This window comes from Malania oleifera, chromosome 3 (genome assembly GCF_029873635.1).
Source record: "Malania oleifera isolate guangnan ecotype guangnan chromosome 3, ASM2987363v1, whole genome shotgun sequence".
NCBI classification, from domain to species: domain Eukaryota; kingdom Viridiplantae; phylum Streptophyta; class Magnoliopsida; order Santalales; family Ximeniaceae; genus Malania; species Malania oleifera.
This window is the reverse complement of record NC_080419.1, coordinates 40,325,891-40,352,969: the sequence shown is the minus strand read 5'-3', so window position 1 is coordinate 40,352,969 and position 27,079 is coordinate 40,325,891. Positions and strand designations below refer to the sequence as shown.

The 27,079-nt window shown below is 37.0% G+C and overlaps 1 protein-coding gene across 2 annotated transcripts in view; it reads left to right on the top strand.

The window, feature by feature from the left end:
* The window catches only part of LOC131152135 (haloacid dehalogenase-like hydrolase domain-containing protein At2g33255), a 45,749-nt gene that overhangs the window by 7,013 nt on the left and 11,657 nt on the right, over positions 1-27,079 (top strand). Inside the window, exons 2-3 of one of the 2 annotated variants that reach the window (XM_058103810.1) lie at positions 7,588-7,624; positions 11,567-11,627. In XM_058103810.1, coding sequence (XP_057959793.1) covers positions 7,588-7,624; positions 11,567-11,627 — 98 coding nt within the window. Of the gene's footprint in view, positions 1-7,581; positions 7,625-11,566; positions 11,628-27,079 lie in introns of both variants that reach the window. The other variant, XM_058103809.1, reaches the window with a different exon arrangement.

The following is a 27,079-nucleotide window of genomic DNA, read 5'->3' as shown; positions in this document are numbered from 1 at the left end:
AAGGATATGCGCAAGGTCCAGTGTTTCGGCTGCAAGGAATATGGTCATATTGCCACCAACTGTGCAAAGAAAGTGTGCAACTATTGTAAGAAACAAGGCCACTTTTATCAGAGAATGTCCCACTCGGCCTCCAAATCGTCACGCCACTGCTTATCAGGCTATAGTGAACACTTCTTTTGCTCCAGGGATGTCTTCAACTTCTTTGTTTACCGTTGGATCCTTTAGTCTTACCCCTGAAATGGTCCAACAAATGATTTTGTCAGCTTTTTCCACCTTGGGGCTTCAAGGTAATACTTCGCATATGTCTTGGCTTATTGATTCTATTGCATCCAATCATATGACCAAATCATCTGATGCATTGTGCAATGTTCATCCATATGATGGTTCGTCGCAAATTCAGGTAGCTAATGAGAGTCATTTAGCTATTAATGAAATAGGAGATATCAATCCTTCATTCAAAGATGTTTATGTATCTCTTGGACTGTCTAATAATCTTATTTCGGTTAGCCAGTTAGTTGAGAAAAATTGTGATGTCCATTTTCCTCATGATGGTTGTCTTGTGCAGGATCAAGCGTCAGGGAAGATACTTGCGAAGGGGCCTAAAGTTGGCAGACTCTTTCCATTGCAGTTTTCTATTCCTAGTAGTTTATCTTTGGCTTGTATGACAGTTAATACTCTAAGTGAAGTATGGCATAAATGTTTGGGCCATCCAAACTCTATTGTGTTGTCTCGTATGTTAAATTTTGGTTTGTTAGGCGATAAAGAACATGTTTCTAAACACTTCTGTATGCAAACTTGGTAAGAGTAAGACTCTGTCGTTTCCTTCTCATGGTAGTCGTGCTGAAAAATGCTTTGATATTGTGTATAGTGATGTGTGGGGCATTTCTTCTGTAATTTCTCATGCTTGATGTAAATATTTTTTGACATTCATAGATGATTTTAGTCGATATACTTGGGTCTATTTTCTTCGGGCCAAATCTGAGGTCCTATCTATTTTTCAGAACTTTGTCGCATATATTGAGAACCAATTTTGTACATGTATTAAGATGTTGAGGTCTAATTCTGGTGGGGAGTATATGTCCCACGAGTTTCATGATTTCTTACATCACAAAGGAATTGTCTCTCAGCGTTCTTGTCCTCATACTCCTTAGCAAAATGGGGTGGCGAAACGAAAGAACCAACACCTCTTGGATGTTGTTCGCACCTTATTGCTTGAATCATCTGTCCTGTCTAAATTCTGGGTTGAGGCATTATCTACTGCAGTTTACTTAATTAATAGACTGCCTTTCAGGTCTTGAATTTTGATTCTCCTTATTACTATTTGTACCATCTACCTAGGTATCACGTCCTCCTGATCGGTATGATGATCACCACACTTCTTTTAACACTACATTGTCATCCATTTTCATTCCTACATGCTTTTCAGAGGCTATTAAACATGAATGCTGGCGAAAGCGATGGATGAGGAACTTTAGGCTCTCCAGGACAATTGGGATATTGTTCCTTGCCCCTCTATTGTTAAAGCCATTGGTTGTAAATGGGTTTTCTCGGTTAAGCTCCGCTCTGATGGGACTCTAGATAGGTACAAGGCACGCTTAGTTGCACTTGGGAACATGCAAGAATATGGGGTGGACTATGAGGGAACATTTGCTCCTGTGGCGAAGATGACTACAATGCGTATGATTCTTTCGTTTGCTGCCTCCCAAGGCTGGCCACTTCACCAAATGGATGTAAAAAATGCTTTTCTTCATGGTGATCTCAAAGAGGATATTTGCATGAGTCCTCCTTCGGGTTTGTTTTCTTCTTCGTCTTCCGCGGTATGTAAATTAAAGCGACTCTTAATGGCTTAAAAATAGGCTCCCCGAGCATGGTTTGAAAAATTCAGGTCTACTTTGCTTTGTCTCTCCTTTGTTCAAAGCCCATATGACTCTTTTTGTTTTTGTTCAAGACTCTGACTAGTCTTGTTCTCTTTTTTGTATATGTGGATGATATTGTCATTACTGGCACCGACTTCAACTTGATTGATCATCTTAAGCAGAATCTTCAGGCTTCTTTTCATATGAAAGATCTTGGTCCTCTTACGTATTTTTTGGGTTAGTAAGTGCACACGAATTCTTCAGGTATATTCTTGAATCAATGCAAATTTACCCAGGATTTGATTGGGCTAGCCGGTCTTCAGGATTCGCCTTCGGTGGATATTCCTATGGAGGTCAATGTGAAATATTGAAGTGAGGAGGGTGATCTTCTTTGTGATCCCACTGTGTTCCGACAGTTGGTAGGGAGCTTGAACTATTTGACTATTACTCGGCTTGATATTTCCTTCGCTGTCCAATAGGTTAGTCAATTTATGCAAACTCCCCGCCACCTTCATTTAGCTGCTATTCATTGTATTATTCGATATCTTTAGGGGTCACTTGGCTGTGGGTTGTTCTTTCCAACTGGCTCTCCGCTTCGCCTTGTCGCTTCTAGTGATGCAGATTGGGCTAGATGTCCTGATACTCGGCGGTTTGTCATGGGTTGGTGCATGTTTCTTGGTGATTCCTTGATCTCTTGGAAAAGTAAGAAACAAGCTCGTGTTTCTAAATCCTCTACTGAATCCGAGTAGTGGGCAATGTCTGCTGCATGTTCTGAGACTATCTGGCTTTGTGGGCTTCTGGCTGAGCTTGGTTTTTCTAAATCTGATTCTACTCCTCTTCATGCTGATAATACTAGTGCCATTCAAATAGATGCTAATCCTGTTTATTATAAGCGTACAAAGCACATTGAAGTAGACTGTCATTCTATTCGAGAAGCCTTGGACACTCAATTTATATCTCTGCCTCATGTTTCTACTCACTTCCAGTTAGTTGACGTCTTCACGAAGGCTATGACACAACAGCGCCATCAGTTCCTTGTGGGCAAATTGATGCTACTTGATCAGCCAACATCAATTTGAGGGGGGATGTCAGTCAGATACGGTGCCATAATTAGTCGCTCTAATTATGGCATGATTTTATATTATTGCTGTAGATATTCTGTGATTAGTAGGCTGATTGTAGTTGATATTCTGTAATTAATAGGCTAATTGTAATTGCCTTAATTAATTTCCTTAGATGGCTGTAATTGCTGATTTTTAGCCTTGTAACTGACGTTTCTATTTGCTATATAATACGATAACCCTCACAAAGAGAGGCATTCCATCCAATTGACACTAGCACCATTGGAAGTTGTTGAGCCACCTTTCTTTTCTTTTTGTGCCATTGTTACAGCTTAGTGTTTGAGTGCAAAAACACATTCAATCTGATTTCTATTTGAAATCTTGGATGGTTAGGTAGTTGCAGCCTTGCAGGTTGTGTAGTCTTGCAGTTGGGATGCCATTTCTTTGCCAGCTTATATATACACATATATGAACTACTATTTTATTCATTAAAGCTCTTCATTTATGCCATTCTTGCTGTATTGCTTTGAACTTCTGGTGCTAGTGATTCTTACCTGGCATGTACAGAGGATTGTCTATATTATCTAAAAGCAAGATTTTCCAGTTTGGTTGATCATATTCAGTCATGATTTGCTAGGACGTTGCGTATACTTTGGTTTTCTAGATATGTTTAATCTGTTACTCACATTGTTTTTAGAGCTTACTGATTACAATCCGTCTCTTGTTTGTCAAATCAGAGGCTACTTCCTTGCTTAGAGAGTGGTATTGGTTTGGGAGGACTGGAATGGATCTACTGTACCTACCTAAATCTTTTCTAATTTTTTATTCTGAGCCAGAGTGTCTCTTGTGGGATTGTTGTGTTTTTGCATTCATGCTCTTGGAGATGATAATAACATACACTTTATTGTTCTAGCCTTTGCTTTCCTTTTTATTGGAGATCTTCTCCTTCTTTTTCCCTGTCCAGTTGATGTGATTCATTTTTTTATAAACGGAAAAATGATGATTGACAGTGGATTTGATTTTAATGATGACAAATTATATATTAATAGGAGAGGATTACACTATTCTTTTGCTCATTTACAAAAATCTGAAGCAATTATTCGGATTGAATTTCATAAGATTGGAGGCCTTGATATCTTAGAATGTTGATGTTTCCATATATACACACATTAGCTGGCATACAGTTGATTTTGGTACTGTCGGTAAATACCTTGGTCTTTTATCAATTGGGTTTATTGGTTGGATCGATTGAATTGCTGAATAAAGGAAGAAATTTGATAGTCTGATAGAGGTTAAAGCATACTTCTAACAAGTAACCCCTTATGCATGTAAAAAGGGGTCTCAAAATATTTTGGAGATAAATGCCATTTGCAAAGTTTTAGATGACCCAGAAAACACTTTGTTAAAGCTTGATATATATTGTTGGCCCACAACCTAATAACTTAAACTTTTAGGTGAAATGGTAATCTAACTGTTGAGAATTCCACTTGTGAGTTTGTCACACATTGAAAAAATTGAGTGGATGATGGGTGCTTATATACATGGTTGGGCCCAAGACCCAATAGGCTTAAGCTTTTGGGTTAAGTTGGTGTTCACCTATATGTATCAAGTCCACCCATGGACTCCTCCGGTGCTAACAAATGTTATAGAGCTGACGGTTTGTAACTCTGGGTGAGCAACATCTTAAAAATCGAGATGTAAGCTAATTCTCCGGACGTGCTAACAGTTGGAGGACCAAGTGTGTGACCGAGGTCAATAAGGATTATCTAGGCTTGAGATGGATCCGAATAGGTTCAATACGTGGGAGGTAGGATTGGTTCGGAGGCGCGTGGAATGCCAATCCGAGGCATGTAAGACGCCAATGGTAAGGTCCATTTGAGCAACTTTTGGAGAATTGGGTTTAGTCCTAGAAGGGAGATGGTTTCTGTTCAAGGGGGAGCAGTTGGAACACACAAGTGAGAGGGAGATTGTTGAGAATTCCACTTGTGAGTTTGTCTCACATTGAAAAAATTGAGTGGATGATGGGTGCTTATATACATGGTTGGGCCCAAGACCCAACGGGCTTAAGCTTTTGGGTCAAGTTGGTGTTCACTCATGTGTATCAAGTCCACCCATGGACTCCTCCGGTGCTAACACTAACATGGTATCAAAGGTGGTTACCAAGAGGTCTTGGATTCTAGTCTTGTTACTTGCGTTTATTGTGTGATGTTTAAAAAATGATTGTATACCCTGTTATGGGTGTATCTATCATGCGTGGAAGATTGACCCGATGCTTGAATGGTAGAGAACATTTTATCAAGTTGCTCCAACTGTTTTGGATTGAATGTGCCATTTGAAGTGGAATTATTATTTTTCTCACCTTGTGGTTTCTCAGCTGGTTTATCAATAGCAGCTTGGTAGCCACGGTTTTTGGGATTTTGTCTTGGCTTCCAATCTGTTGGCTTCCCATGTATTTCCTAGAAATTATCTTTTGAGTGGCCCGGCTTGCGGCAGTGCTCACACCAAGGTCTTCCTTTCTGCGTTTTTTGTCTCGTCCCAGTAGGAGTTCCTCCTGAAATGAGGGCAGACATTTTGGGCCCATTGTTTTCAATCAGAATCGGCTCCTTCAACATCACTTTGCTCCAGTTCTCATTTGAATAGGTTTTCTATATTTCTTGAATGAATTATTTGTGCAAGCCGATACATTATACTTATAATACAATCGGGTATGCTAAAGATGGAAATAGTCTCCTAAAATAATTTCTCTCAATAATAGACAATTCTCTACATAAATATCCCCTAAATCACTCCAGGACACTTGGGATTTCTACATGTTTATCTCTCCGCGTGCTGCTGGGCTGCATTTGTCGGGGAATGTTAAAGCTTGATTTACATTGTTGGTCCACAACCTAATAACTTAAGCTTTTAGGTAAAGTTGAAATCTAACACACCTGATCATTATATACTTTGTAAGCCCACTTGGGTATTGAGCATTTAACTGTAAGAACTAAATTCCTTGCAATGGCAGTTGCAACTCTGGTGAAGGGAATGTGACTTTGCCTTTCATAGAAGAAGCTGCTGCAGAATAGGCTGCTCTCGAATGCCCTGGTGAATCCCCTGTTCTTGTTCTTGACTCAGGTGCTATTAACTCAAGTGGTCACATATTGGATCTTGCCATTGCTAGGAGCATTGATGCTTAAGATTACCTAGCAAGAATAGTAGGAAGGGAGGATCTGCAGGAATTATGAAATTCCAATTGTTCAGAGAATTAGATGGTTTTATTATGGACTGATCTTATTGATGACCAACCTGAGAAGAAGCAAGCCCCAACACCCCCCCAAAGGCAACAAAGCCATCATTATGGGGAGGGTATATAGCATCCAATACAAGGAAACCTTCCGTCCTTGTGTAATCGTGACATGCCTCCCACCAGAAATCCTGCCTCAGGGGGGACCAGAAAATGGAAGTCATTTTCACCCTTTTGTCAGCCCTTGCCGCCTTTGGCCTTCCTTTAACAAACCCTCAAGTCTCTTTTGTGCTTCCTTTCTCATGGAAGCCACTGGATTGACCCTGAAGGCTGAATTCTATTAGGTTAAAAAACTGAGACTGAACTTTTGTAAGATATTTTTTTTGGGGTCAAAACTAGTATTTCTCAGTTAATGTAGCTACCTTTTCCTTTTGGTTTCACTAAGAAGAAAATTGTTGGGGGTTTGTCTAAATCTTTGTTAAATTTTAAAATCATGGTTCTGATGTTTTTAAGGTTATCCTGAGTTGATCAACGTCGTGTCTAATTTGGCTTATTTAGTGTTTCTCATGCGACTTGCTAATGTGTGTATCCATTTGTATATTAGTTCTTATATGCGTTAACTATTTTTATCTTCCTAAAAGTTGCTTCTGAGGCACGATTCCTTAAAATTGTTAGAAGAGCACAAGCAGATTTTGGTTTGTGATATTTTATTTTGTGATACTTGCTTCCAATGTTTTAAAAGGTGAAAGCGTAAGGCGAGGCATAAGCCTTAAGGCGTTGGGGCATAAGCCTTTTGAGAATTTGTTGTTAAAATAAAAATATGTTAAATAAATTTTATATATATATATATATATTTAAAGTAAAGCAAAATTTAAGAAAATCACAAATATAATTAAAAAAAAAAAACTAGATATACTTTTGCAAACTTGTTGGCTACTAATTGCTAACTTGAATACATGACATAAATCATGTCAAGAGATAGTTATACCATTACTAAGTTCAAACTATTTCATGATGTAAGTACAACTCTCAATTGTTTTGGAAAATTTGAGGTACAAGAGTTTTAGAAATCAACTCATATTATGGCATTCCTTTTTTACAAACTTGTAGTTAAAATTTTCTAACCAATTCTAACTTTAGATCACACACCCAAAATGCACAAGCCTCAACCTAAAAGCCACAAAAGGCGTGCTTTTTATAAAAATGCATAAGCCTCAGCATGTAATGAGTCAGCCTTTTTGGAATTTGGTATCTTAGATTGAGCCTCAAGGCGTTTTAGGCATGCCTTGCCTTTAGGCGAGCCTTGATTGTGCCTTTTAAAACACTGCTGGCTTATGATACTTATGCCAAATCTTGCCTGCTGCAACTATAATAACTGCACCTCTTTACTGATAATGTATTTGATATAAGTTTTAATGACGGGTGAAACATTGTACAGGTGCAGGTGAACTTTGTGAATTTCTCGACTCAAAGAAAATAAGGTAGCATTTCCTTGTGTGTTGTATATTATATGTGATCCTTCTATTAAACCATGGCTGCATGAGTTTGTAACTATAATTTCTTTTGCTAGTTTTACAAGTCAAAAGAATTTTAGAGAACTACTCTTGAGATGTTTGGGTTCTCTTATGTCTTGAATTGTTCATTGGATAGATTTCTAGTTGCACATTGGAATTTGTTTCATTTCCTGTTAAAAATACGCATTAGATTCTCTTGAGGACAGAAGAAGTTAAAAGTTATTCAACTAACACTTCTGCAAAAATGTCATCACATATAAGTATGAAGAGCAACCAGGCAGGTTGGTCATGTAACCTGTGTTAACTTCATTTCTTTAAGGACAGGATGATATGCATCTAACACTAGTTGAAGAAGGATGGTATATTCAAGTCGTAGATTCTAAGTCCCATGCTATGGTGGGAACCATTCAGAAAAATTTAATTTAATGTCACTTAGAAATTTAATTTAATTGGTTTTTGTTGAAGCTTGATATACATTGTTGGCTCACAACCTAATAGCTTAAGGTGTCGTTTGGTATTACTGTCAAAAATTAGAAAAACGAAAACTAGAAACAAAAACTAAAAACGAGAAACAGAAACTAAAAACTAGAAACCAGCAACCTGTTTAGTTAATATTTATAAAACTAATACAAATTAAAAATTTAATTAAAGAAATGCTCATTTTAATCTTTAAATCAATTAATAATATAAAAATATGATTAAGATAATAAAATTACAAATAATACACATTAAAAAAATTACTATAATAAAAATAAAATTTATTATAAAAATTTTACGTAATTCTTCTACTTTCAATTTTTAATTTACAATAAAAAATTTATTGAACATGACAATTGAAAAATAGTGAAAGTATTTTGTAATTGGCTTTATTACTATTTTTTGAAGTTTATGTATATTTTATTTCAATTATATTTAAATTCATATGATGATTTTAATCAACTGAAAACCATAAAATGTGGTTTTCAGTTTTTTAGCAAACAGTTGAAGACCTCAACAGAAATAGAAAGCTGACAACATAAACAAATGCGTTTTTATAATATGTTTCTTCATTGTGAAGAAACTGAAAAAGAAAATAGAAAATAACAACAATACCAAACAAACCCTAAGCTTTTAGATAAAATGGCGATCTAATTGTTTTTATAATAGTTTATTATATTGACTGAGAAAATAGTTGTGTGACTTTATTCTAAGGTGTCTGCACGTTTTTTAATGAATAATATATTGACATTATGGACTAATATAAATCATTCAGTTTGTCCTTTCTTGGTGGAAGACCTTTTAGAAATATCTTTTGCTGGTTTTGGCAGAGGACTGGGCAACTTTATGGAAGTGTGGCTTAATTCTCAGTACTAGGGGTTTATGGATGGAACGTAAAACCGGATATTTTCTGGGAAAAAATTAAATCAGATGTTGGTTTGGAAAAAAATAAAATATGTGGCCTCTTTGTGGTGTGTTGGGTATGGATTTTTTAAAGATGCAAGCTTTGAGGAGCTGCAAAGAGATTGGAGGAACACCTTGACTGGATGATTTTTTCTTGGGAATTTTTTATGTTTTTGTTTAGTCTTGGAGAGTCTCAATTTGTCTCGCGAGATTTCTTATTTCTTCCTCTTGTAAATTCTCTTTCTATTAATGAATCTTCTTTTGTTATGAAAAAAAAATGACAAATATAAATCATTCTAAAAATGGTATGTCCCCTTCTCTTGAAATATCATGTCTCGCTGTATGGAACATAAATAGAGAATATAATCAAATTAAAATAAATTAACGTGCATATAAGATCTTTAGAATATAACGTGATCTGAAATAGAATGAAAATAATGAGGACTTAGATTGTACTCAATACTCATATGTTATTAAGGAAAAATTACATAAAATTGCATAAACTGTATTTTACATGAAGTAATTAACGCATTATGAAAATTATATGCTAAGCTTTTAAATCTCTTGCATTGCTTTAAAGAGTTTGAATTTATGTTAATATTTTGATTCCAAATCTTGAACTATCACTAAATAATATATATTAAAGAATATTTCTAAATATTTCTTTATTAAGATGGTATGTTGATGACAATTTATTGTTCTAGCATTCCGTTTCCAAGATTTTCAGAACTATTGTTTGTTTGAAATTTACATTTTAGGCTGATATATTGAAGTTCAATGTTTGAAAAGGCTCAATCAGAGCTTGCCTCAAGATGAGACACACCCAAAATGCCTTTAGGCTCTGTCGAAAGTACCAATCACAAAAAGGCGATATTATATGCCAAAGCTTATGCATTTGTACCAAAGCATGTTTTGATTGTATGAATATCAAGTTAGATTTGGCTAGAAAATTTTAGGGCCTATTTAGTTGTGAAAAACAGTTTTATTTTCTATTTTGATTTTCCAAAAAATTTCATAAAAAAAAAAGATAACTTTTCATTTTTACAACATTTGTATGAAATAAATGAATAACAATAAAAAGTTTTTGCACTATTTGCTTGCGAAAATAGTTTTATTTTTCATTTCTAATTTTTTAAATAATTACTAGAATGCCATCTTGTTTTCTAATTTTCCAAATTTATATAGAGAAGTTAGAAAACATCTTTTCATCATTTTCTAGATTTCTAACTCTTCCTTTGCATGTGGAAACACGAAATTCAGATCTTAGACTTTAATTTGTGCAGATTGTGTGTGGTGTTTCTTCTAAATCCACAAAAATCCAAATTCAAGCCCCAAAATCCATGATTCTAAACATTACCTTACATAAAATTTGGAAAATTGGAAAACAAGTTGTCATTTTTGTGATTGTTTTGAAACATAAAAATAAAAAAAAAATTATTTTGCACATTTAAAAAAATTCTTTATTTTCCACCTTTTAATATGAATCTTGAAAATTTTAAAAGAAGCTAAAATTTTCTATTTCTTTGGAAAACTGAAAATTGGAAAAAGAAAAATGTTTTCCACAACTGAATGGACACTTATGTTTTTAACCATGTATTTATATAAAAAAGAATGTCTTGTTGATTTTTGAAACGCTTAAACCTTAACCTTTCCAAAAAATTTAGAGTTTGCTCTTAGATGATGGAAATAATTTGACCTTTATGACATTAGAACTATCTTTTGGCATGATTTACCTAATGAATTCCAAGTTAGTATTTTTTGAATGGCTACAAATAAGTTTACTCATTATTTTTGAGTTTTAATTTTTATTTTCATATTTTTTTTCTCTATTTTTAAAAATATATGCACTTTGTTTACATATGTTTGGGTTTTATACCCTTGCTTATGCCTTGTTCAGGGCTTCTTTTTGAAACTTTGAGGAAGGAAAGCATAATATTTTATAAATCAAACTCAAGTGTTAGATGCTTACATAAATTTAAGGCTTCATAAAGCATGTGGATGCATGTACTGTGCTGTATGTTAAGGAAATAAAGCTTAATATTTTCAATTCAAATATTCTTGTAGGTTGCTTTTCCAAATTTTTGGGTTGTGAGAAGCTTGCACAAAAGCATGTCAACAGACTCAACACTTGCATCATGCTACATATTAAGGAAGTAAAACCTAATACTTTAAATTCAAATATATTTCTATCTTGGTTGTCCTTATCTTCAGGTTCTGACAAGTTCATATAAAAGCATTAATTATCACTTTTCCTCCCATAAATGGGTGCATGCATGGGCTTTTACATATTGTGTTATGAGTAAAATAAAGGGCAGAAGTCCCGTGTTTGAGATAATAAGTTGTAAATTTGATGAAATCAATTATAGTTCAGAAGCCATTTCAGGTTTGTAATCTTGCAGTGCTTGATGCAAATCTCTCTCTCTCTCTCTCTCTCTCTAAAAGAATCTTGTAAAAATATTTGCCTACAATATATATGTATTTAATTTGGTGATGCCTTAGCATTGTAACACTGGTTTGTAATTTACTCAGAAGGGGATTGATTACTCGCAATGTCCATGCAGCAGTTGATTTGTTTCAACAACAGTTTGGGGTAAGCAGTAAAGATTCTATTGCAAGCATGGAGATGAAATTATTTGATTGATAAATGGGGATGCATGACAGACATATGGTCTGTATTAACATATAATAATGGATGCATTACTGACCAAGTCCATATTTATAATAGTCACTCTTGATTCGACATCTCTCTTTTAACATGTGTGCTTCCATTTCACTAAGTTATCTTCCATTTCAAATTGCATATTAGAGCATGTAGCATTTACACCTTTGGAGAAGCATGCAATTGTTTTCCTTTTTAATCCTACAAACATCCTTTTCAAACTCGATGACAATGTGAGTTAGCATTTCAAGTGAGCACATCGATAAGGTGCTCCAAGATTGTGTAGTTGCTCTGCGGCTCCTTAGACTCCGACTTGATGTTTCTGCCCTCACCTTAATTTGTTGTAAGATTCCCTTGGCTTAGAAAACTTCCTCTTCTTATAGTCATCGTTGGGGTGTGGTAAGTAAAGAAAAAATGAACCAAAGAATTTGGGAGAAAGAATAATTTTATTTCAATGAATGGCAACATGAACACTTAGGCTATACAAAGAGTAGTATTTAAAGGAGACATATAATATAGTTGTGATGTTTTGAATTCCATAAGATCGGGTCTTTGGGTGATTGGGAATTGGATCTTCAATAAATGTGCATCAACGGTCAAGTCTTGTGATGAAACCAATCCGTTGGCGGTTTGCTATTGAAGTTCAGTTTTGCCTTAAACCGTTGATGTAACTGTCGATATCAAACTGTCGGGTGTCAGGTCTGCGTGTTGATTAGAATCTTCCTTCTTTGGTTTGATTTTATTGTCGTTGGAGCGATCTTCGTGTTGATTGGATTCTTCCTTATTTGGTGAGGGTGTAATTCTATTGCCTTGTTGGTGTGACGTATCCTGATTTGTACGAGTTGCTGAAGCTTCTTCATGGATTTAATTTATTGCCGGGAGAGCATCCCTCAATGGCTCTCCAGTTATTGGGTTGAGATTGGCGAGGTTGGCGGCTGTAGTGGATGACTCACGTGCGTTGCTAAGACCCTCCCACAAACCTTGCCGAGGTTGCAGGCAAAGTTTGGTACCAAAATAATGGAGTGCTGACTTAGACATTGGCTTTGTAAAGAGATCGGCGACCTGGTGAGTGGTTGAGACATGTTGAGTGATAAGCAGTCCACATGCAACGCGTTCGTGCACGAAATGATAATCCAGCTCAATATGTTTGCTGCGAGCATGGAAAATAGGATTAACGGTCATGTGAAGTGCATTGAGGTTGTCACAATATAGTATGGGAGGTGACGGTAGTGTAATTTGAAGGTCTTGGAGGATAAAGTTGATCCAGGTGAGTTCAGTTGCTGTGTTGGCCATGGCGCGGTACTCGGCTTCCGTGCTTGAACGTGAAATGGTGTGTTGTTTCTTTGCACACCACGAGATGAGGTTCCTTCCAAGGAATGTACAGTAGCCCGTGGTTGAGCGTCTCGTTGTAGGGCATCTTACCCAATCTGCATCTGAAAAAGCAACTAGATCAAGTGGAGTGTGTGAAGAAAAATGTAACTCCATTCCAATTGATCCTGTGACATATCATAGGATACGGTGAACCATTTGTAAGTGTGTCAACGTGGGAGCATGCATGAATTGTGAGACATAATTAACACTAAAGGAAAGGTCAAGACGAGTGAGTGTGAGGTATTGTAAAGCACCAACATATCCCTGATAGGAACTCGGGTCGTCTATGGGAGTGTCATTCAAAGCAATTTTAGTTTTAGCTTCAAGTGGTGTACTAATGGGTTTACACTCAACCATATTGGAGCGTTCAAGAATAGTGAGGGCGTAGTGTGATGAGATAGATTAAGCCCATTGGTTGTTGGGGTGATTTCCATGCCAAAAGAACTAATGAATTGGCCCCAAGTCTTTCATCGCGAACTCACGGCTTAGAAGTTGAATAAAATTTGTAACAAGTGTTGGAGTAGATCTAGTGAGTAATATATCATCCACATAAAGAAGTAAAATTAGTGAGCCAAAATCAGAGTGAAAAACAAATAGGGAAGGGTCGGCCAGGCTAGAGAAGAAACCGTACTTTTGAAGAAATGCACTAATCGATCAAACCAAGCACGGGGTGCTTGTTTTAAGCCATAGAGTGCTCGTTGTAGTTTATAAACGTATGTTGGATGGTGCGGATATGCCATTCTTGGTGGCTGCTGCTTATATAGGTCTTCAAAAATTAAACCATGTAAGAAGGCATTTTTGACATCTAGTTGACGAATAGACCACTGTCGAATGAGTGTTATGGTTATAATCATGCGTATTGTTTCAGGTTTGATAATAGGGGAAAAGGTTTTAATGTAGTTCACACCATCAATTTGATGGTACCCTTTGGCAACCAAGCGTGCTTTAAGTTGATTTAAGGTGCCATCGGGTTTGGGTTTCAATTTAAACACCCATTCGGAACCAATGGTATGCATGTGAGGTGTCCAAGGAACAAGTGTCCAGGTCTTGTTTTGATGGAGGGCAGCAGGTTCTTTATTCATGGCTGCTGTCCAACCAGGGTGTGCTAGAGCCGCTTTTATGGTGTGAGGCTCACGGGGTATGGAGGTTGTGGTGAGTGTGGTCAAGGCGTACTTTGGATTGGGTTTGACTATACCGAGTTTAGACCGAGTGACCATAGAGTGTGGTTGTGCTGAAGGATAGGGTGTTGGTGAGATGGTGCCAATGGTGCAGGCACGGGCTGTGGGACTATGGTGTGGGATGTTGCCGATTCATTAGGTGGAGGTGATTCTTGGGGCAGTGATGTGTTTGATAAAGCCATGTTGTGAGGTAATTCTGGAGAATCATTTGCTATATTGGCAGTGGTGGTAGGAGCCACTATGCTAGGAAGAGGCAGGGGTGAAGGTTCGAGTGACGTTGAATGTTGGGAGAGTGATGTTGCTATATCTTGGGATGGCAATAAGGGACTTAACCATGGAGGAGTGGATGGGTCTGAGCCTGTGTCTCCAGGAGAGTGAGTGGTATTGTTCGGTAGCTAGGTGTCGAAGATACTAATTACGTGTGGTGGTGTTGTTGTCATGCAGGGGTTGTGTGTAGTCTTATAGGGAAAAACCAACTCATCAAAGACAACATGCCAGGAGATAAAATTTTTTTACTTGATGGAGGAAAAGATTTCTAAGCCTTGTGTCGGTCGCTGTAGTCAACAAAAATGCAAAGAAGTGTTTTAGGATCGAACTTGTGGTGTCGCGTGTCCCAAGTGTAGGGGAAACACTTAGACCCAAAGGTTCGAAGTGAGGAGTAAACTAGATGGGTTCCATGTAATGCAAAATATGGAGTTTCAAAATTGAGGGCTGATGAGGGCAGCCGATTCATAAGATAAACAAGGGTAGTAAAGGCTTCTACCCATAAATATAAAGGTGTAGCACAGTGAAATAACATTTTCATACCTAGTTTTCTTATGGTCCTATGGCGTCTTTCAACCATACGTGTTTGCTCGGGCGTATATGGTATTGGTACTTGATGCACAATGCCTGTGGAAAGAAAGTGAGTAAACAATTTGGAGTTTATGAACTCACCACCTCCATCAGAATGAAAAATTTTTATTTGTTTGTTGAATTGTCTAGTTACATGATTTTCAAAGGCTATATATGCACTGAAAAAATCAGATTTTTGACGTAAAGGAATAATCCATGTATACTTAGAGAAATCATCAACCAAACAAACATAATATCTGAATTTTTCAATAGAAAGAGTAGGAGCGGCCCCCCACAAATCACAATGAATTTTTTCAAAGGTACTAGTACTTGAGTATTCTGAACAAGAAAAAGGTAACCGACTAAGTTTTCCTAGTTGACAACTATCACAGAGATGTTGTGGTTTTGTTGTCCCTACAACGTCAATTAATCCTTTATTTTTTAGTCTTCGTAAAGCGGCGTTGATGCCAAACTTCTGCCGTGCTGGATTTGAATCGATGAGAGAAATATAATTTTGGAGAAGTTGGTAGGAGATAGAGATCACCCTTGCGTTTCCTTGTCATCATAGCTTGTCCTGTTTCCCTTTCCTTAATACAAAAATCAACATTAGAAAATTCACAATTAATAGGAAATTGAGTGGTTAACTAACTTACAGAGAGTAAGTTCTTTGTTAGTTTGGGAACTAATAACACATCATTTAGAGGTAAGGCAGAATTTTTTTGTTTTATATAAGTCTCCAATGGCAAGAATTGGCATGGAAGACTCATCTCCAATTAGTAGCGAGTCCAAACCAGAATATTTTCAGAGGTTAGTTAACATACTTGACTTACCAGTCATGTGGTTGGAAGCTTCGGTGTCTGTAGTCCATTTTGTGTCTGCAATGGTATTGTCTAGCATTAGTGCTGCAAGTGCTTGTGGAATGTGATCTTGAGAAACTGATTGCTTTGGTACCCACCAACATATCTTTGTAATGTGGCCCATCATGCCACAATATTGACACTGTTGGTCATGATATTATTTCCTCTCGGCATGTCATGCAGCGTTCACCTAGTGGTGGAGGATGCTGCTGTGTATTTGAATGAGGGGTATATTTTGTGTAAGTTTGCCTTGAGTCCCTGTTTTGTTGTGCTTGGAATCCACATCCGGTTGACGTGAATTTTTGTGTTAGTTCACGATAGCCTGAATAGTTTGATTGGGGACGTCACTGTTGTTGTCCATAAAATGCCTCTTGATGAGTTAGGAGGGTGAACATCGGTGTGGCTAGAAAACCAATTGCGTCTTTGATCAAAATTTTGGAGGTGAGAGACCAACTCAGAAAATGATGGTCTCGGGGGCTTCAACATAGTTGTTGTGAAGACTTCATATTGTGGACCAAGACTAGTGAGGAGACATGATACCTTTTCTTGGTCTGGAACGGGCTTCCCAATTGCTGCTAAATTGTCACAGAGACCTTTGAAGCTGCGAATGTGGTCTGTGATTGTTGTGTGATCTTCTTTTTGAAGATATGTAACTCGTTGACGTAAAGTAAATTCATGTTCTTGCGAGTCTTGAGCATATGCATTTTTTAGAGCCTCCCACACTACATGAGCTGTGTCAAGGCCAACAACGAGTCTGAGAGTCTCCTCAGAAAGTGTCCCAATGATCCACCCTCAAAGGAGATGATCAGACTTTCGCCATGCTATGAAAGCATTTGTTAATTGAGGAGTAGTGTCATCTGCATTTGTGGGAATGCTTGGATTTGGTGTGATGTATTTTTTGGGTGCAGGTTCTTCATTTGTGAGATGCCCCATTAATTCTTGGCTCTCGGTAAGAGCCAATGCTTGCTCACGCCACAAGGGATAATTGTTTGGGGTGAGTCTAAGGGTGATGAAGTTGCTAACATTGAGGGATCATGTAGTCATGGAAAAGAGCAAGAAAAAATACAAGGAGCGGAAGGTAAGCAAGGAGATTGAATGATGTAGGAACTGTGATTTTTTTTTTTTTCCTAGTGTTCACAATGACTTTGATACCATAAAGAAAAAATGAACCAAAGAATTTGGGAGAAAGAATAATTTTATTTCAATGAATGACAACGTGAACACTAAGGCTATACAAAGAGTAGTAGTTAAAGGAGATAAATAATGTAGTTGTGATCTTTGGGCGATTGGAATCGGATCTTCAATAAATGTGCAGCAACGGTCAAGTCTTGCGATGAAACTGTCAACAGTTTGCTACTGAAATTCAGTTCTGCCTTAAACTGTCGACGGTTTGCTTCAGAATTGTGTACTTTATGAAACCGTCAATGTTACTGTTGACGGAATAGTCCTTGTTGAGTTCAAACCGTTGACGGTTTCATCAAACCGTCGACGTTTTCTGTCGTGTGTCAGGTCTGCATGTTGATTACAATCTTACTTCTTTGGTTTGATTTTATTGCTGTTGGAGCGATCTTTATGCTGATTGGATTCTTCCTTATTTGGTGAGGGTGTAAGTCTATTGCCTTGTTGGTGTGAAGTATCCTGATTTGTAGGAGTTGCTGAAGTTTCTTCGCGGATTGAATTTATTGCCGGGAGAGCACCCCTCAACGGCTCTCCAATGATTGGGGTGAGATTGGCGAGATTGGTGGCTGCAGTGGACGACTCACGTGCGTTGCTAATTGTAAGATCCATATAGACGATGACCTATAAGACTTTGAACTATCAGCCACTGTCTTCTTTATTGTGGTGTTAGCGTGTGAAGATCAATTCAGTTTATAGTGCTTTATCATATCCATTCTCCAGGAAAATGAATGGGACATTAAAAAGAGAGAACAAAAAATTAAAATAAAGACAAATCTCAGTTTAGGCCTTAATGCTCAATATTCAGATCTGCCCCTCATGGTTACACATTAAGCCTTTATATAGCCTTCCTTCTTACACTAAATAAGGAAAATAATAGCAAATCCCTAAATAAAGAAACGGAATTTGGGAAATAATAGAAAATCCCTAATAAATGAAGCATAATTGAAAATCCCTAAATTCTGAAAATTACACTTCAAAACCCAATTATTCTAAAATATGCTTACGGCAAAAGATCTCTAGATGCTTTAATCTTACTCATACATAACCTTTTGACATTCCCTATCAGTTGTCATTTCTCTCCAGTATTATTTATTGTGAGTCTTTCATTCTCTTTCTCTATCTTTCCCTCCTTTTTTTCTTCATCTGCATTGTGAAAAAATCATTTCAAAGGTATGTTATCTAAAAAAAATCATTTCAATGGTCATGTCTTTTTCCCCAACTCTTTTAAGACATGCATGACATGTCACATGCACTCTCCCCCCGCCTTCCCCTTTGTTTCTATTGTGAATTGTTTCTCATTTCAATTATTTGTCATGTCCCTTTTCCATTGCCCTTTTTCCCCAGCATGCACGTAATCCCTCCATTTTTTAGACTGATGCATGATCCAGCATGGTAAAAAAAATTCTCCTGAACTACATGTCCCAATAAAATGGTAAAAGAAATAAATCATATAGAATAAATGAATTCATAGTAAAATTCCTCTATGATGCATTTTATTACAAATTTTTGATAGAGGGATCAAATGGTATAGCTCATTTGTTGGTAGCTTAGAGGATTAGAAGCATGACTATTTCTTTCCAATTGACTGTTTTTGCTTTAATTGTTACTTCAGTACTTCATCAATCTTACCAATTAGTCTACCCATTGTACTCGCATCTTCCAAAGGTTAGTCAAGTAACAAATATGTTGTATTTTCCAGTAGGACCAGTACCTCATTATGGATTGGGTTAGTCTTTCTTTTTAATTACCTCATCTCTTGAACCTACTTGTCCCAACTTCAATATAAGCACCACCCCCCAACATACACACAGACACAATTCCTTTGGGTTGGAAGATACATTCAAATTCAATATAAGTCCCAAAAAATGCTTTATGTTCATTTTCATTCATGTTTGTCAACTACTTTGTTATATTATTTATTGATTCTAGTAGGAGATTAAATGTGAAATAAATGAAGTGAGCATGCAACTTGAGTTTGTAATTTTTCATGGGTTTAGTGCTTGATCATGCCTATGAAGAGTCAACATAGCACATGCTGTGTGTATTTAAGTAACTATGATAATTGTCTCAAGCACGCTGCATGATTTATGACTTGAAATTTTCTCAGTTATATACTTATGTTGTGTCATTTCAGAGAACAGTGAAGAATCAGATTTTATCTATCAGTTTATGACTTAAACTTTTTCCAGTTATGAGTTATGACTTAATTTTTTCCATTTTTGACTTGAGTTGTACCTTGTTATGACATATACCTTGCCTGACCTGAAAAATAATGCAAAATCAGCCTTACTGATTTGTATTTGACAATGGACTTAAGTAGGTGAGTACTTATTGATATAGACGTTATGTTTTGACCTAGAAAGATAATTATTAGTATAACAACTAAAACCTCAATAAATGAGGTTATTCTTCTGAATTAATGCACCAAACTTGAAATCTATTAGGTTCGTTGTTAAACTTGCGCACTCATTAGAGCTTTAAATGGTTGGCAGTATGAGCATTTCCAATTCTCATAGGATTGTTTGCAGTATTAGCTCCATTGCCAATAGCTTGTTTGTGGCCATAGAACAATTTTGTGCTCTTAAACGCAAATTTGTATACTTTTAACCTAACCCAGTGTTTGGGAGATTGGACTTCAGGCTTGGATTTAGATTTGTGTGGATTTGAACAAAATGTGATGCAAAATTCTTTTGAGTTTTGCCCAAATTCACTCAAATGCAAATCCAAGGCCTGCAATCCGTGGTCCTAAACAAAACCTAAGGTAGCATTTGGGAACATCAATTTAAGGCCTTGGATTTGGATTTTTGTGGATTTGGAATGAACTTAATACAATTTTATACTATATTCTAGTCTAAATCTAGACAAATCCAAATCCAAGTCTTGAACTCTATGCTCCCAATGCGTAAGAAAATTTTGAAATGGGGAGTGCATCTGCCTGATGGATTGAGTGGGACTTTTGTGCGGTGGAGGCTGAAAGGCTTGTGTCTTTGCTTTGATCACTTGAGATTCAAACTCTGAAGGGGAAGTGATTAGGAGCCACAATATACCTTTGTTTTGTGAGAGGAAAGCACTAAATCAGATTTAAAGGAAAACCATAGACTGAATTCCTTCTGTCCTGGAAATGTTATCCTCATATGCTATCCCTGTAGTGGTATTATGGTAGAATGTGGAATGATCCATCCCATACCTGTGAAGATCGGAAGCAATTATGACTTAAGTAAATGTTCCAAACCATGTTTGGGGAGACTATTTTAAACCATACCAGACTTGTTCAAATGAAGAATCAAAACTGCTTCTGCTCAAGCAACTGAAACGGGGGATTAATTACTTCAATTTTTCCAAGGAAGGATGTCCAAGATGACATTGGATCTGCAATGGAAACTGAAGAAGAACAAGCAGCAGGAGAGGGCAATAAGTTGAAGTAATAGAGATAATTGGATTCATACTTGTTGCCAATTGTTTACCTAGTCTTCAAATATTGATTTATGGTAAAATCAGAAAAGTGTTTGAGTAATTCAAACGCTTTTAAGTTTACTGACGAACACAAGGCTAAATGGAAAAGTAGGAATGGTACAAAACAGAAGATAAAAGAAGAAAGAACAAGGTTTCACATTTCCAATGTCACTAATGAATGTAAGATCCATTATGTAGAGTCACATTAGGATTTGATTTTGGATATTGAAGGCCAGAAAGAAAAAAAGAAAAAAAAATACCTGGCATATGATCAGTACTTGTTCAATCTACAAGCGAGGGTCTAGAAGAAGGAAAAAACTATGGGTTTGCCCAGCTGGCTAACTATGTACTAGGGATGGATGCATTTTGAGCTGTATGATGCATTGTAAACATAGTGTATTCATCCTTTGACACTGTTACAGATTTTCTGTCCATGTCAACAGGAGTATAGATCCAGAAGGGTCAGCATTTGCAACCTTAGATAGTCTATCAATCAAATCCCATTATTAGTGTAATCCGCAGTGATATGTTTGCGGGGTGGACTTCTTTCTTGTCCACCTGATGGAGGAGCACTTGTGTATAATTCAGAGCAATCATATTTCCTAGATTTAGAAATTAGGAATTTTGTTTTAAATTAGTAAATCTTGATAACTTATAAATTTAGTTAATTAGGGTTATTTTCTGTATTTCAAGTACTTTGGGGTTATTTTTCAATTATTTGTCTAAGTTGTAGTGTGTTGGGTGTAGAAGTACTTTGTCTGTGTATTGCATTAGACAGTTATCAGATTTGAACTCAGAATTTCATAGTTGTTTCTTCTCTCTCTCTCTCTCTCTGCCCTTTCTCTCCTCTTTTTCGTCCTTTCCTTCCTCATTTTTTTTTCTTTACTCCTTTCTCCCTCTCTCTCTCTCTCTGTTCTGTTTTTTTTTTTTTCTTTCTTTTCTGTCATGCATCAGTTTCCTCTCCTCCTTTCTTTGTCCTCCTTTCTTTTTTCTTCTTCTTCCCTTCTCTCTCTCTCCTCCCTTAGTTAGGTAGCAGAGGCTACTTTGTTACTGCTACTGTACCACATAAATTCGGTATCAGAGGCCATTTTGATTCCATTCCACAATCTTCCACTTTTGAAAATTTCCCAGTGGCATTCTCCAAAACAAGCACACAGAACCCTTTTCCCCTTCGATTTAATTGTCTTTTACTGTTACATTGGTTGCCATAGACCAGAGAACTCCCAATACACAGTCAATTGCACTTGCACTGTTCAACATCCGCAACTTCCCCAAAATTACAACTGCTGGCACTCATTTTTAAACGCCACTTCTCTGAAATATTTTTGTGATGCCACAATCACCATAAAAATTGCAACTTCTGAAAAGCCCTTTCCCCTAATTTTACCTCCATCTGACAAGGGGAGCAGACCTGCCTGCTACTTGAAAATTTTTCTGGTTGTTGCTCCGTCAAGATCCTACTTTTGCATGAGTTTTCTCTTCATAGCGCCATCAGCGCTGGTATCACCAACCCTCAATCTGCCACCATCTGAAGGCCATCGCCAGAGGACCAGCACCTTCATGCACCCCACACGCATGTGACTTGCTGTGAAAATCTTCCAGTTCCTTCTGCAAATTCCTGCCCTGCAAGAAATTGATTCTGGCCAGGATCTTGTGGATTTTAATTCAGTACTGTCAGCACTCAATGTCAGTTAATTCAGAAATTTAATAGAGTATCAGCAAGACATTCAGATATACTGTATAGAATTTGAAGACATTTGAATTAGGAAGCCAGTATTTTTGATATTCGTAAAAAAATGAAATTGGAGAATGTTATGTAGGCTTCCATGCCTTCAGTGTATAAACTTTTTCAATGGTAATGTATTGATGTCATAGATTAGTTGTTTTATCTTGACCTTTATTTTGAATGCAATGGGATGCCAGAAATAAGAAGAACAATATTTGCATCATAGGCTTGTGGGCTATATGGATGAGTCGTGCAATGGAAATTGGAATACAATACTACTGAAGACAGCCAGGTAAACCTCGAACTTGCTCTTTGTTCAAGATGAAAAGTTTGTTAATATCAGAATTTTTTCTCAAGTGTTAAGCTGAGATCTTCTTCTGCCTCAAGAGAGGAAAGAGTTCTGATTTTGCACAGGATGAGTTCCAATCTCAAGCAGCCGTCCTAGGATGAAATAAAAATTATTGTTGTCATGGACTATACAAGTGAGTGCATTAAAGAGGAACATAATTGAACCTGAATTTATTGTTGTCATGGATAATTAATGTGGAAATGAAAGCCCCATCGATTGTGTGGATGGTGGACCACATGATGCCATCCTTGAAGAACAAGCAAATGCAATGGAGCAAAGTTAAGAGGAGTAGGTTAAAATTGGGAATTCAATTCAAAGCAAGGGATTTTCAAAAGGTGAAATTATTGAATCTTGTGATACGTTTGTGACACATGCCCCAAGCTTTGATTAATCTTCTAGTGCAATAATTTTTCACTTATTGACTTTATTGGGATTGGGAATCTTGAGAACTTTAGTAATATGTTCTCAATGTTTGTTTGTTAGTTGAAAACAGACAAATGATATTAAAAGTTGATTGGCTCATGGATACAATCATTGCTGTCGTTGCATCATTGCAAAATCCAAGGTCTAGTTTTTTTTAGCATGAGAGATTGGTGGAGGATTGCTTGCGGGTAATTTTTGGTGAAAATGTTTCGTTTCAAGGCTTAAAAATTAGGTATTTTTTTTTTTAAATTAGTAAATCTAGATGTTTTAAAACTGTTTAGTTAATATATAACTATTTGTTTCAATTGTAATGTTGGGCGGATAAGTGTTGTGTGCACCAAAAATGAACCTCGATCTTGGTGCCCACAAACCATTGGCATACATGCAACCAAGGGAAAAAGAAGCTTGGGGGACTCCTTCAATGCTTGAGTCAATGACTGCAAATGAGGGAATATGATCAATTTAGCATATAAAAATTATCTCGGTAGAAGTTACATAGTAATATTACCTATAACCTATTGATATGTATTGTACGTCCTTATAGTGCGACTCTTGGTATACCTTCTAGTGTGGCCTCTCGATATTTGGCATATGGCATTATAGCATGACCTCCTACATATGGCGTATGACCAATGTTGTACATGTCTATATCATGTATCTTGCATCTTGTGTCTTGTCCCACACATTGCATATACTAGCCTCCATTTTATAGGCTTTCCCAAGAAGTTTAATGCCATGCATTAATGGAGTGGCCTTTAGTACTATGGAGGTTACACCTCCATAATGTTACCTATTTATAGGGATGCTACTCCCATAATTGACCTGGTAATTGGTGAATTTAGGGATGCCCTTTAGGGTCCCTAATCCAATTGTCAAATTTGTCCTCATGACCACCACTCCTAGTTATGTAAGAGAATAATGAGTCTCTTTCATTTGTCTCCTTCTCCCCCTCACTCCCTCTCTCTTTGTTCGGCCTAAGGTTAAATTGTTGTGCCTCCTTAGGCCTTGGAACTAAGGTGCTCCCACCTTTTTCTTTTTTTCTTTTTGTTGTTGTTGGGCCTTCTTGAGCCTTCAAACAATTTTTCTATGTCTTAGTGTAGAATGGGAGTATGACTTCTCAATCCATTTTATGCTTACTAATGTCAGAGTTTGAATAGCATATAAAGCTCTTTAGAGGAGGGTGAGTGTCATTATTCATTGTAAAACTCACTAGCATTTGTAAACATGTAGACTACTTCCCTTCCTTGCTAAACATACATTGCCTACAAAGGTGTTGTTAATGAATTAAGTTGCTTTAATGTTTGTAGCATGATTCTCATTTGCTTACATTACTACTTACTGCTTATGTTTACTTTGCATGTTGAGAATGCATTCTTGTGGTTAATCGTGGTATACTTTGGTTGACTAGTTAAATAAGAGTGCTTTAGCTAGTGTTGCTAAACCATTCACAAGGTGTGAAGTGTTCAACCTATGACAGTTTGTATCAAAGCTTGATTAATTACTTCCTGAATAAATTGCCTTTGTATTGTGGGATAGTGCAAAGCATCGGTAAGAGACTATGCCAAACAATTATGAGAGAATTGAGGCGCTAGAGATGTAGGCTGAGATAGCTAACAATGTGACCATGGTGATGGCCAAACTTGTTGACTGTGTTGATGCATTGGAGGGATCATAAAAGCATCAACATGGTTCTATGGTAGAGATGTCAAAGAACTTCCATACTAGTAAAAGATTTACAGATCCAGTTGGGGGACTTGAATGCTAAGATGAACTTGATAGTTTGTGCTATGGGAAATTCCAACTTTATGGGGATAAAGTATGGAAGAACAAAGGTGCCATAATTCAAAGCGTATGGGGGTGCCCATGATGCTAAGGAGTTGGAGAACTTCTTATTTGACATGGAACATTACTTTCATACAATGAGGACCAACTTAGAGGAGGAAAAAGTATCCATGGCTACAATGTACTTTAGTGGGGTGAGGCTAAGCTGTGGTGGCGCACCAAGTATGATGAGATACAAAATTAGTGATGTGTAATTGATTGTTAGGTAGACTTGAAGAGAGAGCTTAAGACCTAATTTTTTCTTAAGAATGTTCAGTACAATGCTTGGCGTAGATTGCAAGACCCCAAACAATGGTACAATTAGGGGTATGTGAAACAATTCTCTACTTTGATGTTGGATAACCAAGACATGTCGGAGAAAGACAAGCTGTTCTATTTTCTGGAGGGGTTGAAACCATGGGAAAGGATTGACAAAGATTTCAAGACTTGCCTATTGCACAGGCTAGCATGACACGCTTGACTAATTATGTTGGAGAGAGTTCCAAAATGTTCAAAGAGAGGGGCATAGGTGAAAGCAATAGAAAGTCCTTCAAGAAGGACAAACCCAAAAGTGAGGGAGCTGACACCTAGGCATCAACTTCAAAGGAAGCTTTGTTGTCTTAGTTTTTCAATACATCCAGTGATGAGGGTAAGATGACATGCTTTTATGTCGAGGCCCTCACAAAGTTGTTGATTGCTATCACAAGTCATCGCTCAATGACTTGCAAGCTTCCATTGCAGAGGGGGCAGATGGAGATGATGAGGATGACCCCGAGGATGTGTGCAATGCAGTTACTCAACGTGTTGGAGAGGCAGGAAAAAAGCCAAAACTTACCCAAGTGTATGAGTTTATGTTTGTGGATTTGCAAATCAATGGGAAAAGCACCTTTGAATGGTGGAAACTAGGGCTACACATAACTTTATCTCAAGCCAGAAGCATAGAGACTCAATTTGAACTTGGAGGACTTAGGATGTATAGAAGTGGTCAGTTCTGTGGCTCAACGTACTCTAGAAGTAGCCAAGAAAGTGACTATGAAGCTTGGACAGTGGGTGGGATATGCGAATTTCATAGTGCCGATGGATGATTTCCAAGTGATAGTTGGAATGGTATTCGTAAGGTAGAGTAAGGTAGTATCAATGTTGTTTGCTAGTTCCTTTTTCCTAGTGGGGGACCACCCTTGCGTGGTGCAAGCTGTTACAAAGAAAGGGGATGACAAGAAGTTCCTCTTAACTGTGCAAATAAAGAAGAATTTGAGAGGGGATGAGCAAACATTTGTTACCTCTTTGGTGCCTACTACCATCAAAGATGTGAAAGCTGTGTTGGATGAATATAAAATTACGATGTCAAACAAGCTACCTCACAACTTGCCTCCACGATAGGATGTGGTGCATGAGATTGTGTTGTGACTAGGGGTTAAGTCGCCTGTTGGCCTAACAAGGCTTAATCTCAGGTTTTGATGATAACAAATTGAGAATACTTAACTTATTTGTTTAAGGTTTCAGGCTTCAAAAGTGTTCATAAGATCAAGTTCGAGTGTTTGAAGAGAATGAATGACGATTGTACTTAAAGACATGAAAAATGATGAAGCTTATTGAAGAAAGGGTTCAAGATGGACACAGAATGGAAACTAAAACATGAAGACTTAGAGCTTAGACAGTCTTATTTTACAAAAGTCTCATGTAAGTACTTCATAATTTCAATATGGATGTTTTGAAGCTCTTAAGAATATCATTAACTTAGAGACTTGTTTTAAAATCATGGAAAATATTTTCATTAAGTCTCAAATAAGTTTTACAAGATTAAAGCTAAGTTTTGAAATCAAATTTTGAAGAACACATTATAGCAAGCGGACAGGCGACTGACATATTGTTCTGATTAATAATAAAGCAAACAAAATTGAAGCAGTCGACTGACCCTCTAACATATAGTCCACTGATTTAACACTGGTCTTCAAAACACGCTGATTTTAAGAAGCTGAGGCGACTGGCCGTCGGGCCTTAGTCGATTGAAGTACATGTTTAAGTTTTAAACAACGCTGATAAAAGTTTCCAAAATTGATTTCTTGACTCCCAAACAAAGAGGAAACTTGAGGAAAACAATAAGAAACTTTATTACTCTATAAATACTTGATATTTTCGAAAATTATATACAACATCAAAGCACATACAAATCAAATATTTTGAGTTATCTT